Below are 27,651 nucleotides of genomic sequence, written 5' to 3'. Positions count from 1 at the left end.
ATTTGATTAAAAGGTAAGATGATGTGTCCTGTATTAAGCCCCTTTGTGTCATGTCTATGTGTCCTGTAATAAACCCACCCCCAGACTTTGATTAAGAGGTAACATGTCAGCCCAATGGTATCCTGTAATAAACCCACCCCCAGAATTTGATTAAAAGGTAAGATGTCAGCCCCATGGTGTCCTGTATTAAGCCCATCCACAGACTTTGATTAAGAGGTAACATGTCAGCCTCTAGGGCTTATTGTAAGATATATACGGTGAGAGTTGTCAGTGAACAATTTGTTTGACATTTTCTGTAATTAATGTAATTCTTCTGAGGAATTACATCTCAGTGTAAGTAAAAACAAGTTTGTAACTCATTCTCACTCTGCATGCTACCATTTTTATGCTCCCTGAAAATAATCGGGGGAGCATTTAGTTGCTGCCTTGTCCGTCCGTCTGTCCGTTTGTCATCTAAATGCAAACAAACTGCGTCTCCCCCTTCCTAAACATTAATTCCTGAATATTCTTGAGTTTTTCTTTTTTCTGTGGGCACCAATTTATACATAGATTTCTTCAACAAAACAACAAAATTTCTCACACATACTTTTATTTGAATTTCAGAAGATTACAATGGATAAGAAAAATTACATGTATTCAGCTTGCAGACAGGTTTATGAAAATTTGGACTAGAATCTGCAACTGGTACTGATGTAGTCTTGTGTTAGAAAAATTCTGCTGTCTAGTGAGTATATCTTTTCTACACCATATTTAGGAGTTTACTGTACATAGATTCAGTTATAAGTTCTGTCGTGTGGGGTAACAGTGGCAAAAAAGTCCAGGCATCTGGTTGTCTTTAGTACTAGTCCTCCACCTCTGGGTCGCGGGTTCGAGACCTATGTAGGGAGTCACCACCCAAAGGTAACATGTCTTTGAAAACCCTGGCTGTTAATAGGATATAAAGCAACAATAAATAATGGATGACAAAATTCTATGCTGACACATCGTGTAGCCATACTAGTATACATTGATTTCTGGGTACAAAGACAGTTTAGGTCTGTGTGTAGTAATATTTGTATTTTGTCAACCTTTACCAAATTTGCTTCGTATCATATCTGTACTGTGATTTCTATGTCCCCAACATTTTATGGCATACATATAGTGTTACCCATATGTCTGTCCATCCTGTCATGTCCGGTTTTTTGTTCTGAATCAATTGCATATACCTTTAGAATGTTTTAACAGATTGGGTTCACAGGAGAAAGAACATATTTCATATCATATGCACATTTACTTCTGTTCTTCTGGGCATGTGTTTTTTCATTCATTGATTGTTCAAAATTATTTCATTGTTTTAAGATTATTCTTTCACAGTGGAAATGGGATTCCTACTTACAAACAAATTCCATCATACATACATTACATTAAGGGTGTTTTGTATGTATCCACAAGCTTTGATTAGGTCTTAAATTGAATACTTGTTCATGTGTTTCAGCTAACTGGACCAACCCTATATACATATATATAAAAAATGTATTTTTAACCCCCAGCCAAATTTTTTTTTTTTTTCATGCAGTTTCCAAGAAAAAGACTGCATATTTCTTAAAGTTAGGATTCTCTCTGTATAGATAGGAGATTTCCTGACAAACCTACATTCATTTTTTTCTGACATACTAATAGGAAAAATTGTTGAGGCCTAAATTGATGTGATAGATTAGTTGTTTTGGCTTTGACTGATCAAGTACAATTTTTTATATATCTCTTATCATGATTCCACTTATAAAGTTAAAAAAAAATTGATCATGACTCATTTATACTCTTAATGTTTGGTAGCTAGTATTTTATACCCATTTTGATGGAGGCTGTAGTAGGTTATCATTGTTATTATACATGTATCATAATTTTTCGTTCAAACATTTCTTGATTCAAATTAGTATGCTGTGCTGGGATTTGCTTGCAATTAATAAATTTCATCAGATTATAATCAAATGACTTTACCAAGTTCTTTAAATTCTGGTTTGGCTAAGTATGTTAATGACCAGGTGCATGTCTAGTTAAGATAAAGAAATTGTATGATAAGAGGACCCAATGAGATTCCTGCTGTTTGTATCATTTACAATCAATAAATATTAAAAGTCAGGAATTTGAAATATATGGAAGATATGTTTAATTAACTTGTTGTGAGATTGTTGTTGTTTTTTCTCTCTTTCATTTTCAGTTCTCATCTGTTTTTGGTCACTGTTACTAATTTCCAGTCGTATATATAATGTATTATAAACAAGTCTTATTGCAATTAAACATTCTTCTTTTTATAAAGAAGGAAAAGTTTTCATATTTCATTTACTCATCTGTCATTCTATTTCTAATTTTAATTTCATATTTGAGTTAGTTTGGTTTGGTCTTGTATTGTTTGTATTGTAGGCCTCCTTTTGTATGTGAGGAGAGTTTGTCTGTTATCATTTAACGTCCTACCAACAGCTGGAGTCATTTAAGGAAGGCCTCCTGGTTTTATATTGTATGCTGGAGTCATTTAAGAGATGTGAGGATTGGTTTTATATTGTTTAACGTCCTACCAACAGCTGGAGTCATTTAAGGAAGGCCTCCCGGTGTATGTGAGGAGATTTGGCCTGGTTTTATATTGTTTAACGTCCTACCAACAGCTGGAGTCATTTAAGGAAGGCCTCCCGGTGTATGTGAGGAGATTTGGCCTGGTTTTATATTGTTTAACGTCCTACCAACAGCTGGAGTCATTTAAGGAAGGCCTCCCGGTGTATGTGAGGAGATTTGGCCTGGTTTTATATTGTTTAACGTCCTACCAACAGCTGGAGTCATTTAAGGAAGGCCTCCCGGTGTATGTGAGGAGATTTGGCCTGGTTTTATATTGTTTAACGTCCTACCAACAGCTGGAGTCATTTAAGGACAGCCTCCTTTTGTATGTGAGGAGATTTGGCCTGGTTTTATATTGTTTAACGTCCTACCAACAGCTGGAGTCATTTAAGGGCAGCCTCTAGGTGTTTGTTAGCTGAATGTGTGTGTTTTTTTTTTGTAGATGGAGATATCACATGTCCATGTAAGCCTCCTTACGATAGAGTGGAAATGAATCTTTATAGTTCTGTTGTTACCAAAATGAAGTGTACTACTGCTTGAGGCCCCCAAACAGCAACATAAGTGACATTATATCGACGATGAACAAACACAATGCCAGGCATTTAACAGAATATAGCAACTATTTGTATAATTTATAAAAGTAGGTCCAGAATCTGAAGCCTTCCTCAGAGGGTCGAATACTCAACCAAAGGCTAGATATGATGAAGTGTCAAGGAAGACAAAAAGATCCATAGGAAAGAGAAAACATTTAAAAGATTCCAAATTCAATCGTCACATACAATCTAGAGTTACAATACAAAGGTTTGAATTCTTTCAGTATTCTCCAATTTTGACACTAAACTTTCCAGCAAAATCGTCGTTTAATCATGTCTGAGATAAAGGTATATATATACATATAAACTATTGAATGAAAGTAAAGAATACTGAAAGTCAAGTAAATTCCAAAACTTGGTTTTCTTACCAAACTTTAGACAGTTTCCGAAGGCTAGTATGTTCTGTTAGAAGGCATTTATAAAATTTTAACTCCTTGTAATATGATAAATAAATATACATTAGCAAACAATCAGATGATTAGCCTTTGCCAACTGTGATTTTTTCACTCTCTGCCTTTAACAGGCCTTGTTATCACTATTTCATGAGAAACGCATTTTTTTCATTGGACCCTTGATTGGAGATTGGTCTGATAAACAAAATGGCTAACATACAGCCATTTCTGACGTTTGAAGCTTGTTATCACTATATTTCGAAAATTAAAGCACATTTATATTTTCGTTTGCTTTTTCCTTGGTTTTTAGGCTTACTTGGCATGCATAGTAGTTTTATTTATCAAAGGTGGCTGCCAGCGGCCGCAACGTGTATTTTAAGGTTGACTGGATACTCATGATGGCTGACTAGATAGTCGTGATGGCTGACTGGCCACTTGGATTGTACACATCACGTGTACCATATATATGCTAACAATTATGTTAACAAACATAAGCAATTTTCTCAACTGTTGTGCAGAGAGAAAAAATCAATTTTTCAGCGCAAAGGTACTTTGTACGTGAATGTGATTTTTAAATCAAATATTGTAAATGGATGGAGAATAAAATTTAGTAGAAGGAAAATATTTACGTGGTACCTTTCAGAAAATACAACGAGAATACCTGTCATTTACAATACATGTAAATATTTGTCAAACAATGATCAAAATAGTTCATCTGTCGTATCTAAATAGAAAACAAAACGGATACCAAGACTAAGAACATTTGCCGATGTTTATGTTGGAGTTGTCTCCCGTAGATCGTATAGTCTAAGGACGAAATCGTGAAGGAGTATGAATAACATGGTGAGACGAGATACTGATTTTTTTTTCTTAAAGTGAAGGGAAATATCACTTTTCCGTATGAAATACTGTGTAATTATTGACTTTTTACTTGGTTAATATGCTGTGATATTAACCAGAAGAAAAAAATACTCGCCCTGTTAATGGACAAGGCAAATAATCGCCTAGAAGTCTTCCCTCAATGTTTGTGATATTACGTTCGACTCACGTGCTGATCAGTCACGTGTCATTTTTCTTTTAATCTTCCCTATAGTCTCAAATACATCATTGTAGAAAATAGGAATAGAATGTTGAAAATACGATTTTTTTTTTCGCAAACTCGACAATAAGTAGAATTGGCGTAGGTCGGCTTCCCCGGGGTAATACTCCGTCACCACGTATCTTAAGTAGTATTTTTTTCTGGATATTCTAAGGTTTACGTATTCCCCCTCTAAGTCGAGTGCACTAGAGCTGTATTGATTTACAATATGCCTCTTGTACACGAAGCCCCTGGCATTACTGAAGTCCTAAAATCCAGTTTCATCTATTTTTATCCTGTATCAAATATCTTTTATTTTTATGGCTATGACAGATCGGTCTGTAGAACTTTCGAGTTGTCTTGTTCTTCTGTGTTGACAAGAAAAGACACTTCATCGTAATTGTCCAGATTTCATGCGGCGGGCTTCCTGTATGTTGTTCAGTAAGATAAATACCATCTACCACAACGAGGCATCTCCTCAAAATGATCTCTACTGTTCACAGTTGATCATTCCAGCAAACTAATTTATTCTATAATGTGACTGTATGCCTTCTGTCGTTTGATGAATCCCTTACACGTGACCTTTGTTAAATTGTGATATCAACTGGATATTTCCAGTTCAACAAGTTAATATAAGAAAACCAGTTAATATAAAAAAACCGGTTAATATCAGGCGTGAAACTCCTTAACATCCGGGCTTCTATTACCGCAACGACGACTGAAAAGATGGATTCGGACGGTGTGTCAGATGCATCATCGTTAATCTTTCTGGATTATATAATAAACATGGAGTTTTTACTTGGCTTATATGGTGTGATATTAACCAGAAGAAAACAAATGCTGAGTTTTGGAACACGTTGATAAGAAAACGATGTCTAGCGCTGTTAGAGATTTTCCGCTGATGTACAGAATACCGGTGGAGTAAGTGCGTATGTACTATTTTGTCTCTCGCTATTGTCGAGGTGTGGAGCGAGACATAAACACTAAAAAGTGGGCTCCTGTGTCTGCATTTTCATACGACCGCCTTCGGCGTCATCTTCTCCGTCCGTCCGTACGTCCATTTCTTGTGAACGCAACTCCTAAACGAATCATCAGATTTTCATGAAACTTGTAGCTTGCTCATAGTGGAGCCTTGTGAATGCAACTTCTCGTAAACTAATGATAAGATTTTCATAAAACTTGCTCAATGTCACTAATACAATGGTCCGATGTGCATGAAGAGGCGATTTTACGGTTCATTGATTTTTGTAAGATTTGTGATACAGACATGTTAAAAGCGACCAATCTTGGTCTTTATATCTTGTGGCGGTGTATATTGTGTCCACGGCACTCTTGTTTATATTATTACCAAATCTGGTTTCTTATTATATATTTAGAAATAAGGCATTCTAAACATATGGTTTCAATAATAATTTTAGTCTATAATTGATTGTGCTGAATTTCGCCTACAGTTTGCCGTGACCTGGACTTATCATGGTGTTGGGCTGACATTCTCTCTGAATTTAAATTAGTCTTTTGTTGTTCAACATTCTATTAACAGCCAGAGTCATTTTATTTTGACGTCCCAGGTTTAGAAGGTGGCGGAAAGCCAAATTTTTCGAAGAAAAATCAACGACCTGAGGCCATTTCTAATGTACCAGGCAACTAGTGTATCTGGGCATGGCTATCGCGGCGCACATTTCAGATTCTGAAGTTCACTCTAAGTTTTCTGTAAATTTGAAAGTTTAAAAAATAGTTCTATAAAGGACAAAATCCAAAGAGCAAACAAAAGATAGTTTAATTATATATATGTGTGATTGCTATTCTAGTAAACTCGGATAGAAATATTGGTTTATTAAGGGTTTTTTTCTTAAATTTGTAGATTTTGAAAAATTAAGCTACAACATCGTTTTATTCTTTTTTGGGGGGGGGAGGGGAGAGGGGAGGTGGTTATTATTATTGAACTACAGTTGAATACACGTATATAAATATTTCAAATGCACGTTTGCTTTATCCTGAAACTGTCCTATGGTGAAGCTGAGGACGTACGAGACATTACCCTTAATTCTTGTCATATTTATAAGATAGCCTTAAAACACAATAAAGGACTGGATGCAGTAAAGCCAAATAATGAAGTGAACTGCGAATACAAATGTTTCGTCCTTCAGGGATACAATGTATGCGAGGAAAGATTGAAAAACTGTTTGATAGAAATTTTAATATCTTGATGGGTAGCTGCACTAGCCCCATAATTCAATTAATTCCTAAATCTTACTGTTTCGAAAGAAAATTCAAGTACAATGGCATTGTACTGTTATACATACTATGAACAATGTCGAGGACGAAAAGTCCATGACCAGCAGTGTATACCACCTGCAATCTCGAAACTTGCTCAAAAAAGACACACAAGTGGATAGGTAGCTGGAATTTTTCTGTCATCAATACGTCTTCAATTCTAATTCAAAAACCGGAAAATCCTTTGAAATAACTATCATGGTATTTTTCGAAAAAATTTCTTCAGGTCGGTAATGGTAGTAGAATAACATTAATATGTTAACATTGTAACATTACCAGTAGAGGATTAGAGTGTGACGTCTCGATGACTACACGGTCACCTTCATCAGACATATGACCAGTGTGGAGCGTACTAGCACTGACGTACGTAGTGTACGAGATGGTAAGGAATCGACCAACTTTTTCGGCTGTTCTATAATCCTATATACATTAAGGTATATAATTGTGTGACGAGATGGTAAAAGTTACAGAAAAAAGTACACAAGATGGTGACAATGTTCTGTAGTCGGTTTTGCTACGTTTGTTGTACACTTTGTCATAAATATAGCTGTCTATAGATATCACAGTCTGTACAGCCCACCCCTAACCCCTCGTCCCTGTTTAGTAATGGCTCGTTGCAGCGTAGAATCCTTGACCAGCCGCCTGAAAATGTTTGAGTCTCATGGTTGTATCATAAAACGTAATCTGTTTAAATAGTCAGAAACCTGCGGACTAATAGATATACTCGTTATTACGACATACAAACTCGTTATTACGACATAACTCTTCTCCTTGACTCTTACATTCTTCTGTGTGTACATTATAAACGCAAAATCTCACGAGCCTCTGCTCTGAAATTTTAGAAAAAGCATCGCCGGAAACTCACGAAGCCCTGCTCTGACGTTTCCAGACAGACTCTCCTTCCAACGACGATACTGTACATATACCAAGTGAAATTCCTGCTATCGTAGATTTTGCAGAACCGTATTTAAGTAAATAAGAAAGGCATCCCGCTTAGTAATATGAAATATAAACGAAAAGTCGAAATTTTGAGACAATAACTCGATGTGATAATCCGAAATTTCGAAATAGCATACAAAAACTTCGAGATAGCAATCCTATTATAATAGATTTCGAGATAAGATCATTGACATTCTCAGTCAGGGATGAAAAGGAAAATTAGAACCTATCCGGGAGGACATATTTTTCAGCTTTTTAACCATGAGTTTTACATAAAAAACAAACAAAAAATCAAAAGGAATATTTGAAAGATATTGCAAAAAAATACTATCCATCAGCCCATAACTAAAATGTAGAAAGAAGCTGATGCTAAACTATACAATGAGATTTAAGTGTTTGTACAAACAAATTTAAACAGGGAAATACGTGCTTGAAGGAGGCGATATATGTATATTTAGACTCGGGGAGGTCAATAATTCAAAATTCAACAACGATATGGATTTTTATAGCAAATCTACTGTAATCTCTAAAATAGAAATGGAGCAGGAAAACTTTTAATTTAAAACAGAAGTGTGAGAATTTATGACTTATCTCCCTTTACCCTCTTTGACTTACCTCCCTTTACGCTCTATGACTTAACTCCCTTTACCCATTATGACCTACTTCCCTTTACCCTCTATTAAATCTAACCTTCCTTGATGTCTAGGTGGGTTTTTTTTCATAACTTCGCTTTTTGTTTTTTCCCCATGATTTACAATCGTTCCAGTATAACACACATCATCGGGCAATAATGATACAGATGGATAAGCATAGCCCACTAGGTTTTTCCATTTACCCCAGTCTATCGCTTCGAAAATTTAACAATCAAACATCGTCATAAGAAACTGTGTGTGTGTGTGTGTGTGTGTGTGTGTGTGTGTGTGTGTGTGTGTGTGTGTGTGTGTGTGTGTGTCTGTGTGCGTGCGTACAAGGGTGCGTGTGTGTGTTTTAAATGCACGAACACCAAAACACATTAAAATGCTGTATTTGCTCACTAATGCTGACTATCTAATGATATTCTGTGTATATGAAATGCCTTACTAGATCGCCCACATCGCCTGAAGAGTACATATGAAAATTCATTCCGCTTGAAAGACGCTTTTCAACATATCTGCGACAAGCACAACGTTAAATGTGTATTCTGAATTAGTGTTGTGACATTATAGTCATGTCCGCAGAACAAAACAGCATTAAACGAGTATAAATCAATTATCATATAAAATCAATACTCCCTTGGTGATTTTCACAGTACAATTATTCAAATAATTTCTATTTTAGAAGTTCAACCATACTCGCAAACGACGAGGGATTTTTTTCCAGAAAATTTTACCACTTTGTCAAACGTAAAACTTAACTACGGCAGTGTTAATTTGTGATGGAAATTTAATTATCAGCTTAAACCAAGATTTTGATAATTAACGAAACCTCGGATAAAATTCACCTTAACACCATATTTATATAGTTGCCCGTTATTAAATAACGATTAAAAAAGTGCATGTTTATGTGTTCCCGTCTTTAGTAACCATGGTGTTAGTGACGTAATACTCTGACCTGTCCTAAATTTTTTTTTTTTTTTTTTATAAATATGTGAGCGATAATCAAACACCTGAGATGAAAGGCGCTGGCTGAATAGGTAGGTTGAAAGGGTCTATTCGAACCAGTGATAACAATATTGAGCGGACTAATATGTTCGCTGTTTGACCCAGTCTTCACCTTGTAGCGACTGTTTATCTCATAACGTCATTGAACTTGAAATGACCCTTTACTATACCATATGTATGTACATATGTATAATGGATAACAATCGGTCTGAGATCAATAAAAATATCCCGTTAAAAAACCTACACGGCAGACTTTTACATATATAGGTAGGAACATAACATATGTTATATCAACACTTCATTTTTCTTTTTAAGCTTCTGAACGGGTCAAATAAATGTATGTACCTCGTTTTGTTTGTTTGTTGGAGGTGAATATTTTTTATCATTTTTTTCCCGATATACCTACTCATTAGCCAAAATACTAGCCTGTGATAGTTTATAATAAACTGATTCGAGTATAAAATCCTAATATATTGTTTAACACCTCATGGAAACCTGCCGCATGTCAAGAGTTTTAGTTGATGTAATATTGTTAAATATTTAAAAGGGATCCTATTTATATATATAAATATATCAACATATTTCAGCGCTAAGGGTTGACAAAGGGGTCTATTCGTTGTGCTGTGCTTTTCGAGTCTATTTTCAACATTGAGCATGAAACCAGACATCCTCATGCTGGTCTCCAAGAATTACTTCCCTTCATAACGATATGATTGACAGCCGACGGGGACCGAAATGGGCATCCGATACTACAGCGGTTAGCTCAAAGCCAGAGTTATCGTGACCTTTTTTCACTTCGTACATATTTGGGCACGTGTCCGGCATCATTTAACATGCCACGTTTCGTCACCTTATAGCATCACATTTGTTCATGCAATCAAGCCTTTTAAAATTATCAATGTAGAGGTTGTCACCTAATATCACACCTGACATTACATGTGCTGGCACGTGACACCATAAATACTGTCATTGATCAAAACAAACTACCCTACTCTAAAACCGGTTCCATTTTCCATGATGTTTAACTTCAACTTTTAAAGGGGGAACATATTTGTTATCTATATTGAGACGTTAGAAGTTACTGATGTGTTTTTATTATTCTGATTTTAAAAGAAATGACATCATTTCTGTTTGCAATACATGAGCTTCCTTTATTGTTTTTTTCCCAAACATTTCCGCATAATTTTCTCTTTCTGTATATATTAATACTTGGCTCCGTTTTCCCTCCATTTTCCGTACTCGAACAGCTGGTCCTTACTATCACCTTGATCTTTACACTAGAGGTAATCAAGTGCCCTTTTCAGTGTTCAAACATCCGATTTCTGAAGTCGGTCAAGCATGACCTCGATAGTTTCCAGGATAATATGATGCACTCCAGTCGGATGTTCTCGATTCGCCTTCCGGATTGGTCCTTTGCGTCAAATCGTCAAAATCGGTGACGTCACCACCAAGAGCACATGGCTGAAGATACAATGTAGCTTGTAAACAGAGTTGGCCTTGGCCGATGTGCACTGCCAGGTGTTTCTGGTTTCATATCTGCTTCACGAATTCATCTTGTTTATGGACTGTATAAACCTTACTTTGTGTGCAAATATAATTTCGATTATGGCTGAAGCTCTGTGGCAACAAACACACGTTGCACTTGGATGAGTTTTAATTGTTTTGTTTACAAAAACATTGGTATACGAAACCGGTTTTATTTCATATGATCCGGAAAACATGCTCTGAAAGCAACATTTCGACATATCTGGTAAGTAGTTTTCTTGATATATTAATTATTTATTGATATATCGGGTGGATATTATAAGTATACACATGTGTGTTTTGACCCGGTTAGAAGCCGATGTAAAACACAACATTATGTATGCACATATGTAACAGGCGGAGCCTGACTCACAAACATGCTGACCCAGGCCAAGGCCAAAACATTGACTCTCCATTGAACGATGCACACACCGAGAGTAAACAATAGCAGATATAGGTAATACCTACTCTAGATTAACATAAGGTTAGAGGTTGTGATGTTAGGAGTCGCCTTTATTTTAATATTTTTTTCCCTCAAAAGATCGGAAAGGAAGGGGGAGGGAGAACAGCGCTGCATTCTGTGCCATAATGTTATCGTACTTTACAGGAAGGGCCTACACTTGGTGACCTAATTATCGTTCAAGTTTTTGCAAGTCATGACAATTACAATGTCTGGACGAAATCAGATGAGTGATCTTTCAGAAAAAGTTGAGTAAAATTGGAAATAGGGTATAAATGACCTCGTTTGGATGCCGTGACCAAGCCGTCACGGTTTAGAGTCAGTCCTTTGCGGTCAAATAATTTCACGATTGATTTAATTGGTAAATGCTTATTTAGGATAAAAAATATTCGATGTTGGAATTAGTTACAAACTTCTAGATTTTTACCTTTTCACCAACCTTATATTATCATGTTATCACTTAATTCTGAAGACTTGACAATCATTTAGTACAGAACACACAAAATGCCAACTTTGAAAAAAGATGTTCTCAACCCACCAGAATCGTAAATAAATATGAGTTGCCTCCCTTCAACGTCAGCGTGATATTGGTACACCAAAGTGTTAAATTCTAAACACAAGTAGAAGCTAAATGTATGTTTTAAACTGACGACGGATATTTCGGAAACAGAAATCAATGATTTAGAATAGACAGAAGAGGTGACATGTAATGACTACATTAACATTCGCTGAATTACACCTACAAAATACTAGTGACATTTTTTTGCTGTATTTTGGTATATTCAGAATATATACTTAACTGTCTTATTCGACTGCGATTTAACTATAGCCGGGAAAAATAGACTGCTCAAGATTATCAACCCAACAACTGAAATTATTGGGTTCAACTCGACTGACTAGTCATTATCCGGAATAACAAAATTTTGCAGGATTATTAACTCATCAACTGGAAAAATGAAGTTCAACTTGACTGACTACTCATTATCCGGAATAGCGAGATTCCGCAAGATTCACAAGTCAACAACTAGAGGAATCAGTACTTTAACTTGACTGACTTGTCATTATCCGGAATAGCGAGATTCCGCAAGATTCACAACTGAACAATTAGAGTAATCAGTACTTTAACTTGACTGACTTGTCATTATCCGGAATAGCGAGATTCCGCAAGATTCACAAGTCAACAACTAGAGGAATCAGTACTTTAACTTGACTGACTTGTCATTATCCGGAATATTGAGATTCCGCAAGATTCACAAGTCAACAACTAGAGGAATCAGTACTTTAACTTGACTGACTTGTCATTATCCGGAATAGCGAGATTCCGCAAGATTCACAACTCAACAACTAGAGTAATGAGTAGTATAACTTGACTGACTACTCATTATCCGGAATAGCGAGATTCCACAAGATTCACAAGTCAACAACTAGGGTAATGAGTAGTTTAACTTGACTGACTTGTCATTATCCGGAATATTGAGATCCCGCAGGATTAACACTTCAATAGCTGGAATAATGGTTGACTGACTGAGAGATTTGTCATTATCCGGAATAAAGAGACTTTTATACTCAATCTTCGGGGTGTAAGTGTCATTAGATTAACAACCCGTTACTGAAACGAAAATAAAATTGTGTTGGGAAGCAAAACAGTATTATGACAAAGAGAGTTCATAAATACGTTTTATGGTACCAGTCTTACACGATATAATTCAAGTGGACCCTGTCCATATCAACAAAGGTTAAGCTCCACACATATGCAGATTAATAAGGTTTTGTTATAGAGAAACGTTTCTGCCTAAGTGGAGTAAAAATAGTGATCCTACAGACGTGGGGATTATCGAGACTTTGTTGTACGGCGTTTCAGTTGTCTAATTTCTGCTCCCTTCAAATTATTTTGGTCACAAGGGACGTCATGGTGACCTTTGGCGATCGTGTTTGGCGACGTCCTTCGTACGTAAACTTCTTACATGTATACATTTTCGGCTTTTCAAATACCCCTGAACCGATTACAAGGAATTAACTTTTGTAGAAACCTTCTATGGTCAAAGACGGACAAATATTATTAACTGTGTAGTTTCTGTCCCCAGGAGCTAAGGAGACGTTGTGAGGGAAGGGCGGCAAATTTACCAATTCAAAAAAAATTTTCTCGTCATCCAAATATGGCAGAATCAATGCTTTTCGTGGATGGAAGGATCTTGAGGTGTTTTACCAAACTCGTGTGTTTTCCTTGTTAATCATATCTCTGTAATTATCACAAAGCAACATGCCTCTTCTCGTGTTTTATATCGTTTTTAAAACCACATCACTCAAGTCTTACTATCATCAATGCCACCATTTCTTTTTCTTGACACTTGAAAGCTGCTTACTCTATAACCTTTATATATTCAATATTGCGTCCCTCACGTGACCGTCAAGGTCGCTGGGCCTCTTGATTTTATCGTGTTTTGGTAACGATTAGCCATTATAGAATTAAATGTACCTAGTATTTAAAACGATATATTGTTTGTTTGGTATTTATTTACACAAAACGTATGAAAATGTGCTAGAAAAGGTTCAGCGCAGTACACATGAGGTACACGTATTTAATCAGTGTTACTGCTTAACCGAGTGCCCTACTTAATTCGTGCATATTTCAAATGTCCCCTTATTTCCCCAGTTGTTATCTTTGTGAGTCAGGAAAAGCTTAAATGCATGGACGTCATTTTAGAATAAAGGACATTCTAAAGATCGGATTTAATTGTAAGATTTTGTCATTGTGCAAGGCCCTTCGCTGTCATACACCTGTCTCGACAGCCATATTAATTTTATACTATATACAGCGAAAAGGCTTTAGTGGACATCGCTGACACAAAACAAATTTGACTCAAATGAGTCGTTCATCAAAAACACTGTATAATGTACTTCATGCATGGCTTCAAGTTTAGCTCGGAAAATGAAGGCACCCGTTATTATATTCGTGCTAAGGAAATATTATCAGAACTCACACAAAACAGACAAAGAATTGATAAATAGAAAACCAGTAATGAACAAGTTCCACTAAAATCTCTGGTCAAAGAGATCGTGTTTTATTTTTAACAGCACATGTGACTTAATTCATCGTTTATTACACCTTTCCACTTCTTATTGTCTTGCATTGTTATAATCAGCTCCTTTTATCATGACTGTGTAATAACAACAACCTTTATCATGGTTGTGTAATAATCAGCTACTTTTATCATGGCTGTGTAATAATAAACACCTTTTATCACGACTGTGTAATAATGAGGTCCTTTTGTCATGGCTGTGTAATAATCAGCTACTTTTGTCATGGCTGTAATAATCAGGTCCTTTTATCATGACAGTGTAATAATCAGCTCCTTTTATACTGGCTGTGTAATAATTAACTCCTTTTATCATGGCTGTGTAATAATCAACACCTTTTATCATGGCTGTGTAATAATAAACACCTTTTATCATGGCTGTGTAATAATCAACACCTTTTATCACGACTGTGTAATAATCAGGTCCTTTTATCATGGCTGTGTAATAATTAATTCCTTTTATCATGGCTGTGTAATAGTTAACTCCTTTTATCATGGCTGTGTAATAATTAACTCCTTTTATCATGGCTGTGTAATAATTAACACCTTTTATCATGGCTGTGTAATAATTAACTCCTTTTATCATGGTTGTGTAATAACCAACTCCTTTTATCATGGCTGTGTAATAATTAACTTCTTTTATCATGGTTGTGTAATAACCAACTCCTTTTATCATGGCTGTGTAATAATTAACTCCTTTTATCATGGCTGTGTAATAATTAACTCCTTTTATCATGGCTGTGTAATAATTAACTCCTTTTATCATGGCTGTGTAATAATTAATTTCTTTTATCATGGCTGTGTAATAATCAACACCTTTTATCACGACTGTGTAATAATTAACTCCTTTTATCATGGCTGTGTAATAATAAACACCTTTTATCATGGCTGTGTAATAATTAATTTCTTTTATCATGGCTGTGTAATAATTAATTTCTTTTATCATGGCTGTGTAATAATTAACTCCTTTTATCATGGCTGTGTAATAGTTAATTCCTTTTATCATGGCTGTGTAATAGTTAATTCCTTTTATCATGGCTGTGTAATAATTAACTCCTTTTATCATGGCTGTGTAATAATTAACTCCTTTTATCATGGCTGTGTAATAATTAATTTCTTTTATCATGGCTGTGTAATAGTTAATTCCTTTTATCATGGCTGTGTAATAATTAACTCCTTTTATCATGGCTGTGTAATAATTAACTCCTTTTATCATGGCTGTGTAATAATTAACTCCTTTTATCATGGCTGTGTAATAATTAATTTCTTTTATCATGGCTGTGTAATAATTAATTTCTTTTATCATGGCTGTGTAATAGTTAATTCCTTTTATCATGGCTGTGTAATAATTAACTCCTTTTATCATGGTTGTGTAATAATTAACTTCTTTTATCATGGTTGTGTAATAATTAATTTCTTTTATCATGGCTGTGTAATAATCAGCTCCTTTTATCATGGCTGTGTAATAATAAACACCTTTTATCATGGCTGTGTAATAACCAACTCCTTTTATCATGTCTGTGTAATAATAAACACCTTTTATCATGGTTGTGTAATAATTAATTTCTTTTATCATGGCTGTGTAATAATTAATTTCTTTTATCATGGCTGTGTAATAGTTAATTCCTTTTATCATGGCTGTGTAATAATTAACACCTTTTATCATGGCTGTGTAATAATTAATTCCTTTTATCATGGCTGTGTAATAATCAGGTCATTTAATCATGGCTGTGTAATAATTAACTTCTTTTATCATGGCTGTGTAATAACCAACTCCTTTTATCATGGCTGTGTAATAATCAACTCCTTTTATCATGGCTGTGTAATAATCAACTCCTTTTATCATGACTTTGAAGTAATCAAGTGTTTTTTATCAGGAACTCCTTACTTATTTCAACTTCGTTTTATCAATTCAGTCTTAATCAATTTTTTTTACCTGATATCTGATATAAACATTTATGTATATATTTTTTTATTACGAACCCCTGTTATTTTCCTGATTTAATCAACTTTCACTTTCAGTATCAATATTTGTGGAAACCAACGTCCGCTGTAGATATCTTCTCTTATTATGAACTCCTGTTATTATCAATTCTCGTTAATCAATTTTTGACCTTTAATATCATCTTTTGTGAAAGTTAAGGTCTACTGTAAAATGTTGTTATCTCCTAGTGGTATGAACTCAAGTTATCAACATTTCTTTTTGTAATCAACTGTTCATCTATTTTATTCGGTACATGAATATTCCCGTTTTAAAGATTATAGTAAACGTCATGATTTAAACCGGCTTTTATTTACATACCCCTTATATAAACTTCTCTGTTAAATGTAAATTTTCCCTCTTGCTTTAGTCGCCTGTATTATCAACTTCAGTCTCTTATTGTCATTTTCTTTCCATGTAAAATAAAATTCCTTTTTGTTATCAAGTTACGATATCAAATTATGTTGCTGTTTTTGCAAGTAAACATAAACCCGATGACGTCATTAAGGTTTCTCCTGCAGTTTTTTTTTACATTATGAAGTCCATAAGTGTCACCTGTTACATTTTCTTGTTATTATTGAAAGTTTCTTAGGCTTAAATTATACTTCATATCAGGATAATTAATATGTTTAATTCTAATGTATACAGTTATTAATACATTGCCAACTGTTATCGGTTTAAGCCAGGTCTATAAGCTTGTGTTAAATCTCTAGTGTAACACAAGGCTAAGTTTTAAAGAAACCTACTATATGTACAGATGTTTTCTCCGCCCTACTGTTAATTGTATACTCAATAGTGCTATACATCTTTTGACACAATAACCGTTCGTCCTTTAGGCACAGTCTATTGACATTCCTTTAGGCACAGTCTATCGAGATTCCTACATGTGTATCAAACTGAACTTCATATGTATGTCAACCCGTCCAAGCGTGGGCAATATGCATAGTTTTGGAGCCGAGCCAAACGAGACTTCGAGACACGTGTTTCAAGACACACGTGATTCTCTCTCGATTCTTAAAGGTCTTCCGCACGCCGTCATAAAAAAACTATGTCTTCCGAATGGCACAGTGAATTGCACTGATCAAAGACATTTTGCTATGTAAATTTACAATGAAAAAGAGACAATAAGAGATAGTGAGGATAAGTCGATTTCGAGCTGATGAGTTCAGGTATGTACACATTTTGATCTTAAGATATTCTGTATCAATGCAACTCAATGTAAAGTTAAAAATGACCATCGTTAGTTGAAACTGGCTTATATGTGATGACAATTAAAACAGTATTATTTCTTTATTTTATTTTTCCTTTCTTCCTGTCTTTTTTATTTATTTATTTATCTATTTATTTTTACCAGAAATAATAAGATTGTTGTAGATATTAAGAAACTTATAATGATTATATGAAAAGGTGAGAACCTGAGGAGAGTGTAGCTTTGAATTACCAGAAGCATAGCGTATTGTGAATTTATTGACTTTTACTAAAGAGAATAATATTATTTCATTGTTGAAGAAACAGTAAAAGATATTAAAAACTTATCCTAAGCCTTATCTTTGAACAGCGTGCAACAGACTATACATTATACCATTTTAAATAACACTAGTGCTGAATGAAATAGAAAGTAGGTTTCTAATCGCTAAGAATGCAGTAATTGTGTCCGAATTATGTATGTTTGTGTGTTTATCTAAGGTCGGAATGACCGGTTTCCATCCGTTAACATTTTTTCAGGTTTTGATTAGATTTGGTCAAAAGAATTCTTACAGGGAAGAGAACAAATTTTGTAGGAACAGTGGGCCTCGATCCCCTGGGGCCTGAGGGTCGAGGTCTTAAATCGGAAATTTTGCAATTTCTTTAAAATCCTTCTGCTTCAGTAGGAATTACAGGATTTTGTCCCGATTTGTTGTGAAGCATTCTTGGATAAATAGTGGATTTCGACCCTCTTGGACGAGAGGGAATGTCAGGATTCTGTCCTTATTTTGATTGAATCATTCCTGGATGAAGGGGAATCGATAGTGTGTTATCCATGGGACCGAGTCCTTCAGGCGACGGAAAGAAAGGGCCCCAATAGGGGAAATAGAACAAACTTTCAAAACCTTATTCTGCGGGAATGCAAGGGTTACATGTCCCTAGTTGGTCTGAGACACTTTTGGATGAATGGGAATTCATTTTGTATGAACCGTGGACCAAGGCCCCCTTTGTCAGGAGTGACGATCCAAAAAGGGGTGAATGAGTGCATTCTTTAAAGTCCTTCTCTAATTTGGCGTGAAGCATTCTTGTGTGAATGGGAATCAATTGTGTATAAAGGGTGTGTCTCGGCTCCCTTCCGACGGGAGAAGCGTGGCACAACAGTGGGAAAATAAAGACGATTCTTGTAAATCCTCCTTTTTCTGTATAGTTACCAGGAAAAACTGCTAAGTCGTTCTTTTTCTTATCTTGTGATGAAGGTATTTTGACCAATTTTGGAATGGACTATTTTTTAGGGGATGGGTACTTAGTTTTGTATTAATGACGGCCTATTCCTCTGGGAACAGATCTAAACAGGCGGAGTAGAAATAGGCAATGGAAGGTAAGTTTCTGAAATCCGTCTTCCTCTGTATTGATAAAGAGATTTTAACCACATTTCGTCTGAAGCATCACTGGGTTGAGATGATTCAAGGGCTTGACTCTCCCTTGGAAATCATTTTAAATCCTTCCCCTTTTGTTCAGATTAATACTCTTTATATCGATACAAGATATGAGTATAACTTGAACTTTATTTTCGGATGATAAATATATAAAGTTTGTTTCGTTTTCGAGATTCGAGACCATACTTCTGGGTTTTAGCTCTACATGTGGAAAGCTATAAGAGTCTATATCGTCGCGCGTCGTCCGTCCGTCTGTCTGTCCGTCCGTTAATCTGTCTTTTAACGGTATCTCGTTATCGCTTATCCACCTAAATGGAAAGTGATGTGGAGTCGTATGACTCAAGGAAGATCCTCGATAAAATTAGGACTCCTGCCGCATTCAAGATGGCGACAATGGTGACCATCTTGAACGAACGTCAGTTATTTTGAACTGAACGTCACGTCGAGTCATGACTTGGATTGATGGGTTGTGTATAGTGTTGTTCCGATTAATCGAGTTAATCGAGTATCACTTGTTTGAGATGTTTGATCAATTAATCGATTGAGAAATCTGTAATCGATCATCGTGATGTATGAAAATAGATTATTTCAACATTGAAATTATTTTCAACATTAATAAAATTATTTTTTAAAAAACGACATTTGTTTATATTAAAAAGTATTCTGTGCAATAAACGAATAACAAGCACACAAAATGATGGTGTAGGTACAACAGTTTTAGTTATTACGTGAATTGCTGTTAAAACATAACACAATATACGTATTTAGACTTGAATAATATCCAAAAAACAGACAATTAAGAATTAATCGATTTTAATCGATCATCGATCGGTTACACAAAGTTGATGATCGATCAGGAAATCTCAACCGATTCCCAACACTAGTTGTGTACATCCAAGTCTACAGATGAACCTTACACCAAGTCGAACCTGTGTTATATTCAAAATGGCCGCCACGACCGTCATCTTGAAAATATTGTTGTAATGAAACAGGACTTAAGTCGTGTTAATAATATTGCTCGTGTCACATCTCCTGGCCTGAAATTGTTTTTGAGGAAGGAATACAAACTTTTAAAAATCCGAAAAAGTTATAATTACAAGTATGTAAAAGCAAAACTATAGGTTTTTTTTACAACTGTAACAATACCGAAGACTTAGACATCAGTAGAATAAAATTCCTTCAGGAAATTGATAGGTCAGACATTGGTGTTGGGTTGGTTAACGTCTGAACAGTAATGATCACATCCAAGGCCGGGATAGGTTATAGATATATATTATGTAAACCCCGAAGACAGCACATCAGTTTTCGGTATCTTGGGTCATCCAGTTTTCAGGGAAACCGTGAAAACTTGAAAAATAAGTCCTGACCTATTTTCCTTTAGAGTTAGCAAATGCAGTTTTATGTATGTAAGAAACAATACGTTTCTTTTCGGGATATTTTGAGGTAGGTTTATTTTCGTATTTTTAGGGTATCGTGTATGGGAAGGGAAGTTACTCTGTCAGTCTCTGCGTGTTTATATTCCATAAGTTATCAATAAATAAGAGCTTGATTCAGGCGCTTTAAGGTATACGATCTCAATAAACAGCGGATCACTTGAAAATATGATCGGTTAATTCTATGTAGTTGATATTTTGATACACCCATTCCGAGTGCTGGAGTTCGATGAGACAGCGTCATACTAGCTGTACAATTCAACCATTGTGATTTATCTTATAGAAAATATGTACATATGTTAACATGTCAGACATTTTTTTGTTTACGATTGTGACAAATGATGCGGCGGTTATACACAATATCAAATATGGCTTGTAATCGATTCACGTCCGTTGAGTCAGCCCATTTTTTTTATTTCTGTCATTGCATTTTTTACAAAGGCGTCCGGGAAATAATTCACTGAAATGTCTACAGATCAATTACTAGCCGTGAGAGCAACAGCGTGTGGAATTGTCCATAGTACATGTAACTGCCTATACATCATTCATGTCATGATGAAAACGAAATATATCGAAAAATGTACGTGTATTCTAGTAGTACAATATATAATATTTCAGTAGTACAGTATAATATTCCTGTAGTACAATATATAATATTTCAGTAGTACAGTATAATATTCCAGTAACACAATATATAATGTTTTAGTTGTACAGTGTATAATATTTCAGTAACACAGTATATAATATTTCAGTAACACCGTATATAATATTCCAGTAACACAGTATATAATATTCCAGTAACACAGTATATAATATTTCAGTAGTACAGTATATAATATTCCGGTAGTACAGTATATAATGTTTTAGTTGTACAGTGTATAATATTTCAGTAACACCGTATATAATATTCCAGTAACACAGTATATAATATTTCAGTAGTACAGTATATAATATTCCAGTAACACAGTATATAATGTTTTAGTTGTGCAGTATATAATAGTCCAGTAGTACAGTATATAATATTTCAGTAGTACAGTATATAATGTTTTTGTTGTGCAGTATATAATAGTCCAGTAGTACAGTATATAATACTCCAGTAACACAGTATATAATGTTTTAGTTGTGCAGTATATAATAGTCCAGTAGTACAGTATATAATACTCCAGTAACACAGTATATAATGTTTTAGTTGTGCAGTATATAATAGTCCAGTAGTACAGTATATAATACTCCAGTAACACAGTATATAATATTTTAGTAGTACAGTATATAATATTTTAGTTGTACAGTATATAATAGTCCAGTAGTACAGTATATAATGCAGTATTTACTTTACATAAACTGTGAAGTATTATATTGAAGTTTAAGTTTTAACATATTCTAGTGCTAAAATAAATTAAATGATTGGGTAAAAGTAATAAGAACGTTATTAACGCTCTTTCCTATTATATAACTTCTATTTCAGACTATGTTTAAAGAATTCCAGATTACGAATTCTACGACGATGATTGATTGACGAAATGGCACGCGACTGTGCATATATGTATTTTGACAATCCGCCCAAATTGGTTTTTGCGTTGCCTACTAAGTTAAGGAAAACAGCTTACCTTTAATTGTTAATGGGAAAGTTTTATAGCTTTGTAACGAAAAGTGTAAATATGATGTCCATTTCAACTGAAACATCACCTGTTTTGGACTCTAATTATAAAGTATGAATCTTTGATGACAATCATAGATGTAGATCTAGACCTTTGTGTATGAAGGTTAGAGGCTAAAGGTCAGCGACTGAAGGTTAGGTCAGCAAGTTACGGTTGTCAAGTATCGAACAGATAAAACATTTATATTTTACTGTCAATGTAGATAGAATACTGCGTGATTTAAACAGTAGTCCAAGGTCAAAATTATCACCAGATGTTATCTATTCAATAGCTCACGTGACAATAACGTTTGTTACTACTGGATAAACATTGACCAATCAAAAAGTTTAGTACCAAATACAGAAAGTTCAGAAATATTTCCTATGTGTTTTATCATACACTTAACACCGGTAACAAAATACACTTAACACCGGTAACCAAGGCCACAACAACAACACATATCTCGGTTGATGCTAGCTACATTTCACATTGATACGAAACGATTCTGTAAGATAGATCATTTCTGTGGATTATTTATTTTTGTCTATTATCTGTGGACTCCTCACCAACGAATTTACATATTCTGTTTATGTCCACGAATAGATTTAAATATTATAATTAGTATCAGCATTTCTCGTAGGTGCTATATTTCCGTGTAATCAACTGCCTACTGCATATTCTACATTATAAGTCGTATTTTTTTAATCCACAACTTTTGAGTCCCACGAAAACAGAAGATTTTAAAGGGTTGTTTTAATTTTTGTGCTAACACCGAAGTGCACTTATATTTCAGTTGCTACAAACGCTACTATTTAAACTTCCCAAATTGACGTCTGTGCATTGATAAAAGTTAACGTTTTCAGTTTTATTCTGGAAGAATCTGTAACATATCACTTTGTAGATAATTAAATAAAGACGATATCGCTGATGAATCTACCAATCAATGACATTTAGTTGTTTATAAACAGACAATGTAGCATAACTTTGTTCAGTTAAATTGGTTTCGGTATACCATAACCAGTAGAAGATTAGAATGTGACGTTTCGATAATTACACAGTCACTTTCATCAGACAAATAAACAGAGTGGAGCGTTCTAGAACTGACGTACGTAATGTACGAGATGGTAAGGAATCGACCAACGTTTTCGGTTGTACATGTCGAAAATAATACATAGGATCATAGTACAGACGAAAACGTTGGTCGATTCCTTACCATCTCGTACACTACGTACGTCAGTGCTAGAACGCTTCACACTGGTCATTTGTCTGATAAAGGTGACTGTGTTGTTATTGAAACGTCATACTTCAATCTTCTACTGTTTGTGTCATAAGATCTTCTGTTCTGTTGACATTACCAACCTGAGGAATATGTTCCGAGATAAGTGTGGATGATTGAAATCGACAAGGTAAGAGGCGTCGTTCTAGGACACGTTTATTTTCATTTGTTCATTTATTTATTTCTTGAATTTTTAAAACGCATAAAGTTTTGAGAAAAATGTGAAATTGACTTCAATTTTTTAAGATCTCTTAATGGAACGTGTGTTGGATTTTGCATAGTCACCACCTAAAATTAAAAATGATGACTGAAGTGTATAGTACTTGTTTATTAGTGACAAATCTTACCTTTGATGTCATTTTTTATGTTTTATTGACATAATGAAAATTTGTTATAGAGAGTCAATCCTCGCCTAAGATGAATCATTTTCTAATCCCCTTGGTGATGGTGAAAGGGGTACGGATGGGGATGGGTTTGGGTCACTCTCATAATCCATTCGCAGAAATCTAGCCCACTCCACAATGTTTCGGTTTTGGTATGTAAAAGGCAAAAAAACATTGTCGTTGTAAATGAGGAATGTTTCTAATTTAATATACATATTTAAAAATGGGTTACATGCATGATAAAACTAAATTCCGTGAATGTGTATAAATTCATCACCGTCTCGTATCAAGGCTAAGGTTCACTCCTATAATGTTCCTTTTTATTTATGATGCATACAATGAATTATTTATGATGTATGTTGGGTCGGATTACCTTGCAAATATCCGGGTACTTGATGACGTCAAAACAAAAAGAGATGGGATATCATATCTGCCCTGATTTGTAAAACTGTCTCTTCAAATTGAAAGCTTATGCTAATTAATTGCGAGATCTATACAATTATATCAAATCGGTCTATGTATTAAATTACAAGATTTGGCGGAATCGGTCACGTGATCTTGCACGTGATTGCTTGCGTGTCACTGATAACACGAAACTTCTGCTTTATGAAGGACACTGATAGACACGAGACTGCCGCACACGTGTTCTTTGAACACGGACTGTGTCATGATATTCGTGAAGTACTGCAGGATTCTTCAAGTTGTTTTAGTTTACACTTAACAGCATATTCAGTGCGTTTAAAAAGTTATGTTTTTATTCAAATTAGATGCTTAAGATTTAAATGTAAATAGTGTATAATTTGCAAATTGCAAATTAGTTTGATAAAAATACGATTGTATAGTGTTGTCCTAGTGAAAGTCATACACACGGAGCCGTGACACTTCATGCGGTCACATTTAGGATTACCGATTGACAAGGTCAGTGGACATAAGTTGGATTATCGGTCGGGGAGAGATCTCAAAACCATTATGGTGTGGGGTAATGGGTCAAGAGGTATAACTCACAGGCATAACGGGGTAATGAATCAAGAGATGTAACTCACAGCCATAACGGCGGTAATGAGTCAAGAGATGTAACTCACAGCCATAACGGCGGTAATGAGTCAAGAGATATAACTCACAGCCATAACGGCGGTAATGAGTCAAGAGATGTAACTCACAGCCATAACGGCGGTAATGAGTCAAGAGATGTAACTCACAGCCATAACGGCGGTAATGAGTCAAGAGATGTAACTCACAGCCATAACGGCGGTAATGAGTCAAGAGATGTAACTCACAGCCATAACGGCGGTAATGAGTCAAGAGATGTAACTCACAGCCATAACGGCGGTAATGAGTCAAGAGATGTAACTCACAGCCATAACGGCGGTAATGAGTCAAGAGATGTAACTCACAGCCATAACGGCGGTAATGAGTCAAGAGATATAACTCACAGCCATAACGGCGGTAATGAGTCAAGAGATATAACTCACAGCCATAACGGCGGTAATGAGTCAAGAGATATAACTCACAGCCATAACGGCGGTAATGAGTCAAGAGATGTAACTCACAGCCATAACGGCGGTAATGAGTCAAGAGATATAACTCACAGCCATAACGGCGGTAATGAGTCAAGAGATATAACTCACAGCCATAACGGCGGTAATGAGTCAAGAGATATAACTCACAGTCATAACGGCGGTATTTGGTCGAGAAAACGTTTATTGCATTAAAAAAAAGGCACAGAGAAAGATTTTTCTGCAATTTTAATTTTGCCGACTGCATAAGTCACACTGGACGTTTTTTATCCGATTATAAACAAAGATACGTAACACTGAGAAATGCAATTTAATGTAGGACTTAATAAAGTTAAGGAACGTTTAACCTCTCTGATGTCGTTTCGCTGTACTTCGACTAGCTCTAGGTGGCGCTGACCGTTCAGATGATGACATTCCGTCTCAACGTTAATTACTTACCAGACAGTTACACAGGCAGATAACACACCGGGCGTGTAAACCACACGCATCGTTTAGTACGACGTCGTGTTTTGCGATCATTGCTCTCGTTTGTGGCCCATGAGCGTTAATCTAGCAATTTTTTATGTACAGAGTATTTAGAAGTAATTTGTTACAATGGTTGTACCTATATATAAACCTTTTTACCCTTATTTGTTTTCTTCTTCTTCTAAGGTTCCTGAGTGTACGGGAAGGACCAGAAACATTACTTATAGTGTTTCAGTTGACAGAGTACGAGTTTTGTCGTCATTTTTGTTTTCTTTAATATGAAAGTGTGCATCAGTGCCAGTCTTTCACGCAAACCGTGATAATGGGTTTCCTTTTTATATTTTCCAGGACAGAACGTTGAGAAGACAAAGTGTGGATGTTTCTAGAAACCTGAAGTCATCATGTTGAATAACAAAGACGCTCGTCGAGCACAACTAGCTGCCATGCTGCCACTTCCGGCATGTTTGCCCGATGGCCGTCACGTGCTAGTCAGTTACATGACCGGATGTCAACTTACAGAAACATACGACATGATTCAGACATGCGCTGAACAAAGTGATGGTTTCGGACTCGATGAGTTCCGAAATGAAGATGAGTTCCGGAATGAGGTAGGAACCTCGGACTGTTTCGCGATTGTCGGAAAGGAATCGGGAAATATGTTAGCGGCTTTCATTCTGACTGTAAGTAGATTTTACAGAGGGTCATCTGGTGCAGTTGACCCATACATACTTGTGCATCCGTCAGAACGGAGGAAAGGAATTGGCCTTTTTTGTCTACAGACAATTGTTGAGTTTTCACAAAGACTTGGCTTTGACGCCATGTATATTGACACGTTCTGCAACAACGAAGCAATGAAGAAGATCTTAGACACTGTTGGTGGTTTCACACGAGTGGGTTATCTCCCCCTTGGTGGACGGCTGATGAATGGAATGGTCGTAGGATCTTTTATATATTATCGTTCCTTACTGAACAACTGTGGCATTGGTAGTGAGTGGCATCAAATCACAAACAATAACAATGCTGATTGAGTTTATACCTCTATGAATGCCATGTCAGGTATCTGTAATTCGCTTTGACTTGTGAAATGAATTCTTTCAGGTAAAATTGGATATATATATATAAGTATTCAACATCGGAGCAATCGTGAAAATTATATTCTTATTCAATATCCAACATCGCTATTTTTACTTTCCATTAGAGCAGCAAAATTACCTACATCTGTAATTTGTCACGGGAAACTACTAAAAACATTGATTCCTTAATCTTTTTTCTTATTATTTTTTTTTATTTCCCAAATGCTGTTTTCAAATTGACAGATACAGACCGGGAAAGTTAAGAATGCATACTGATGTTGTTTTATATTAAAGCAACATATGACAATTTACATATACCTAACTATATCAGTCTACATGGTTTTGTCAGTGATTATGTATTATCATGTCACCATGTATCGACCGTGTTAATCCTATATTGTGGCGCATTCCGTTTGTCGTTGACAAATTAAACATGTATGCATATATTGAATTTAATGTTTTTATGTGTATATTCTTGTATGTTTTTTGTTTGTTTTTTATATCTCATACGACTTGCATTTTAAATCATATGTTTATGCTTTGTGTAACTATTGATAAAACACTGACAAGTATATGTATCGTATCAGTGAAAACCTGATAGTTTTAATGACTATCGAAGAAAGGTTGTGTTTGTGAGGAGTGAAATGGCATGTTTTTTTATATAGTGTAGGAAAAGGATACTGCTATCTCTTGCTGTGAGGG

At 35.3% G+C, this 27,651-nt stretch overlaps 1 protein-coding gene across 2 annotated transcripts; it reads left to right on the top strand.

The window, feature by feature from the left end:
- The first annotated feature begins 10,996 nt into the window (after positions 1-10,996).
- Positions 10,997-27,131, top strand: LOC132563293 (uncharacterized). 2 transcript variants are annotated; one of them, XM_060228053.1, is made up of 2 exons: positions 10,997-11,252; positions 26,225-27,131. In XM_060228053.1, the coding sequence occupies exon 2, from the start codon at positions 26,278-26,280 to the stop codon at positions 26,902-26,904; it is 627 nt and encodes a 208-aa protein (XP_060084036.1). In that variant the 5' UTR covers positions 10,997-11,252; positions 26,225-26,277; the 3' UTR covers positions 26,905-27,131. The 2 variants fall into 2 exon arrangements, with proteins under 2 accessions (XP_060084036.1, XP_060084037.1); XM_060228054.1 differs by lacking the exon at positions 10,997-11,252 and adding an exon at positions 17,642-17,713.
- Positions 27,132-27,651: the final 520 nt, after the last annotated feature.

This window comes from Ylistrum balloti, unplaced genomic scaffold (assembly GCF_031769215.1).
Source record: "Ylistrum balloti isolate Yb309-2 unplaced genomic scaffold, AGI_CSIRO_Ybal_v1 Utg371668, whole genome shotgun sequence".
Classification (NCBI taxonomy): Eukaryota; Metazoa; Mollusca; class Bivalvia; order Pectinida; family Pectinidae; genus Ylistrum; species Ylistrum balloti.
The sequence above is the reverse complement of the archived record's forward strand: the minus strand, read 5'-3'. Positions and strand labels throughout refer to the sequence as shown.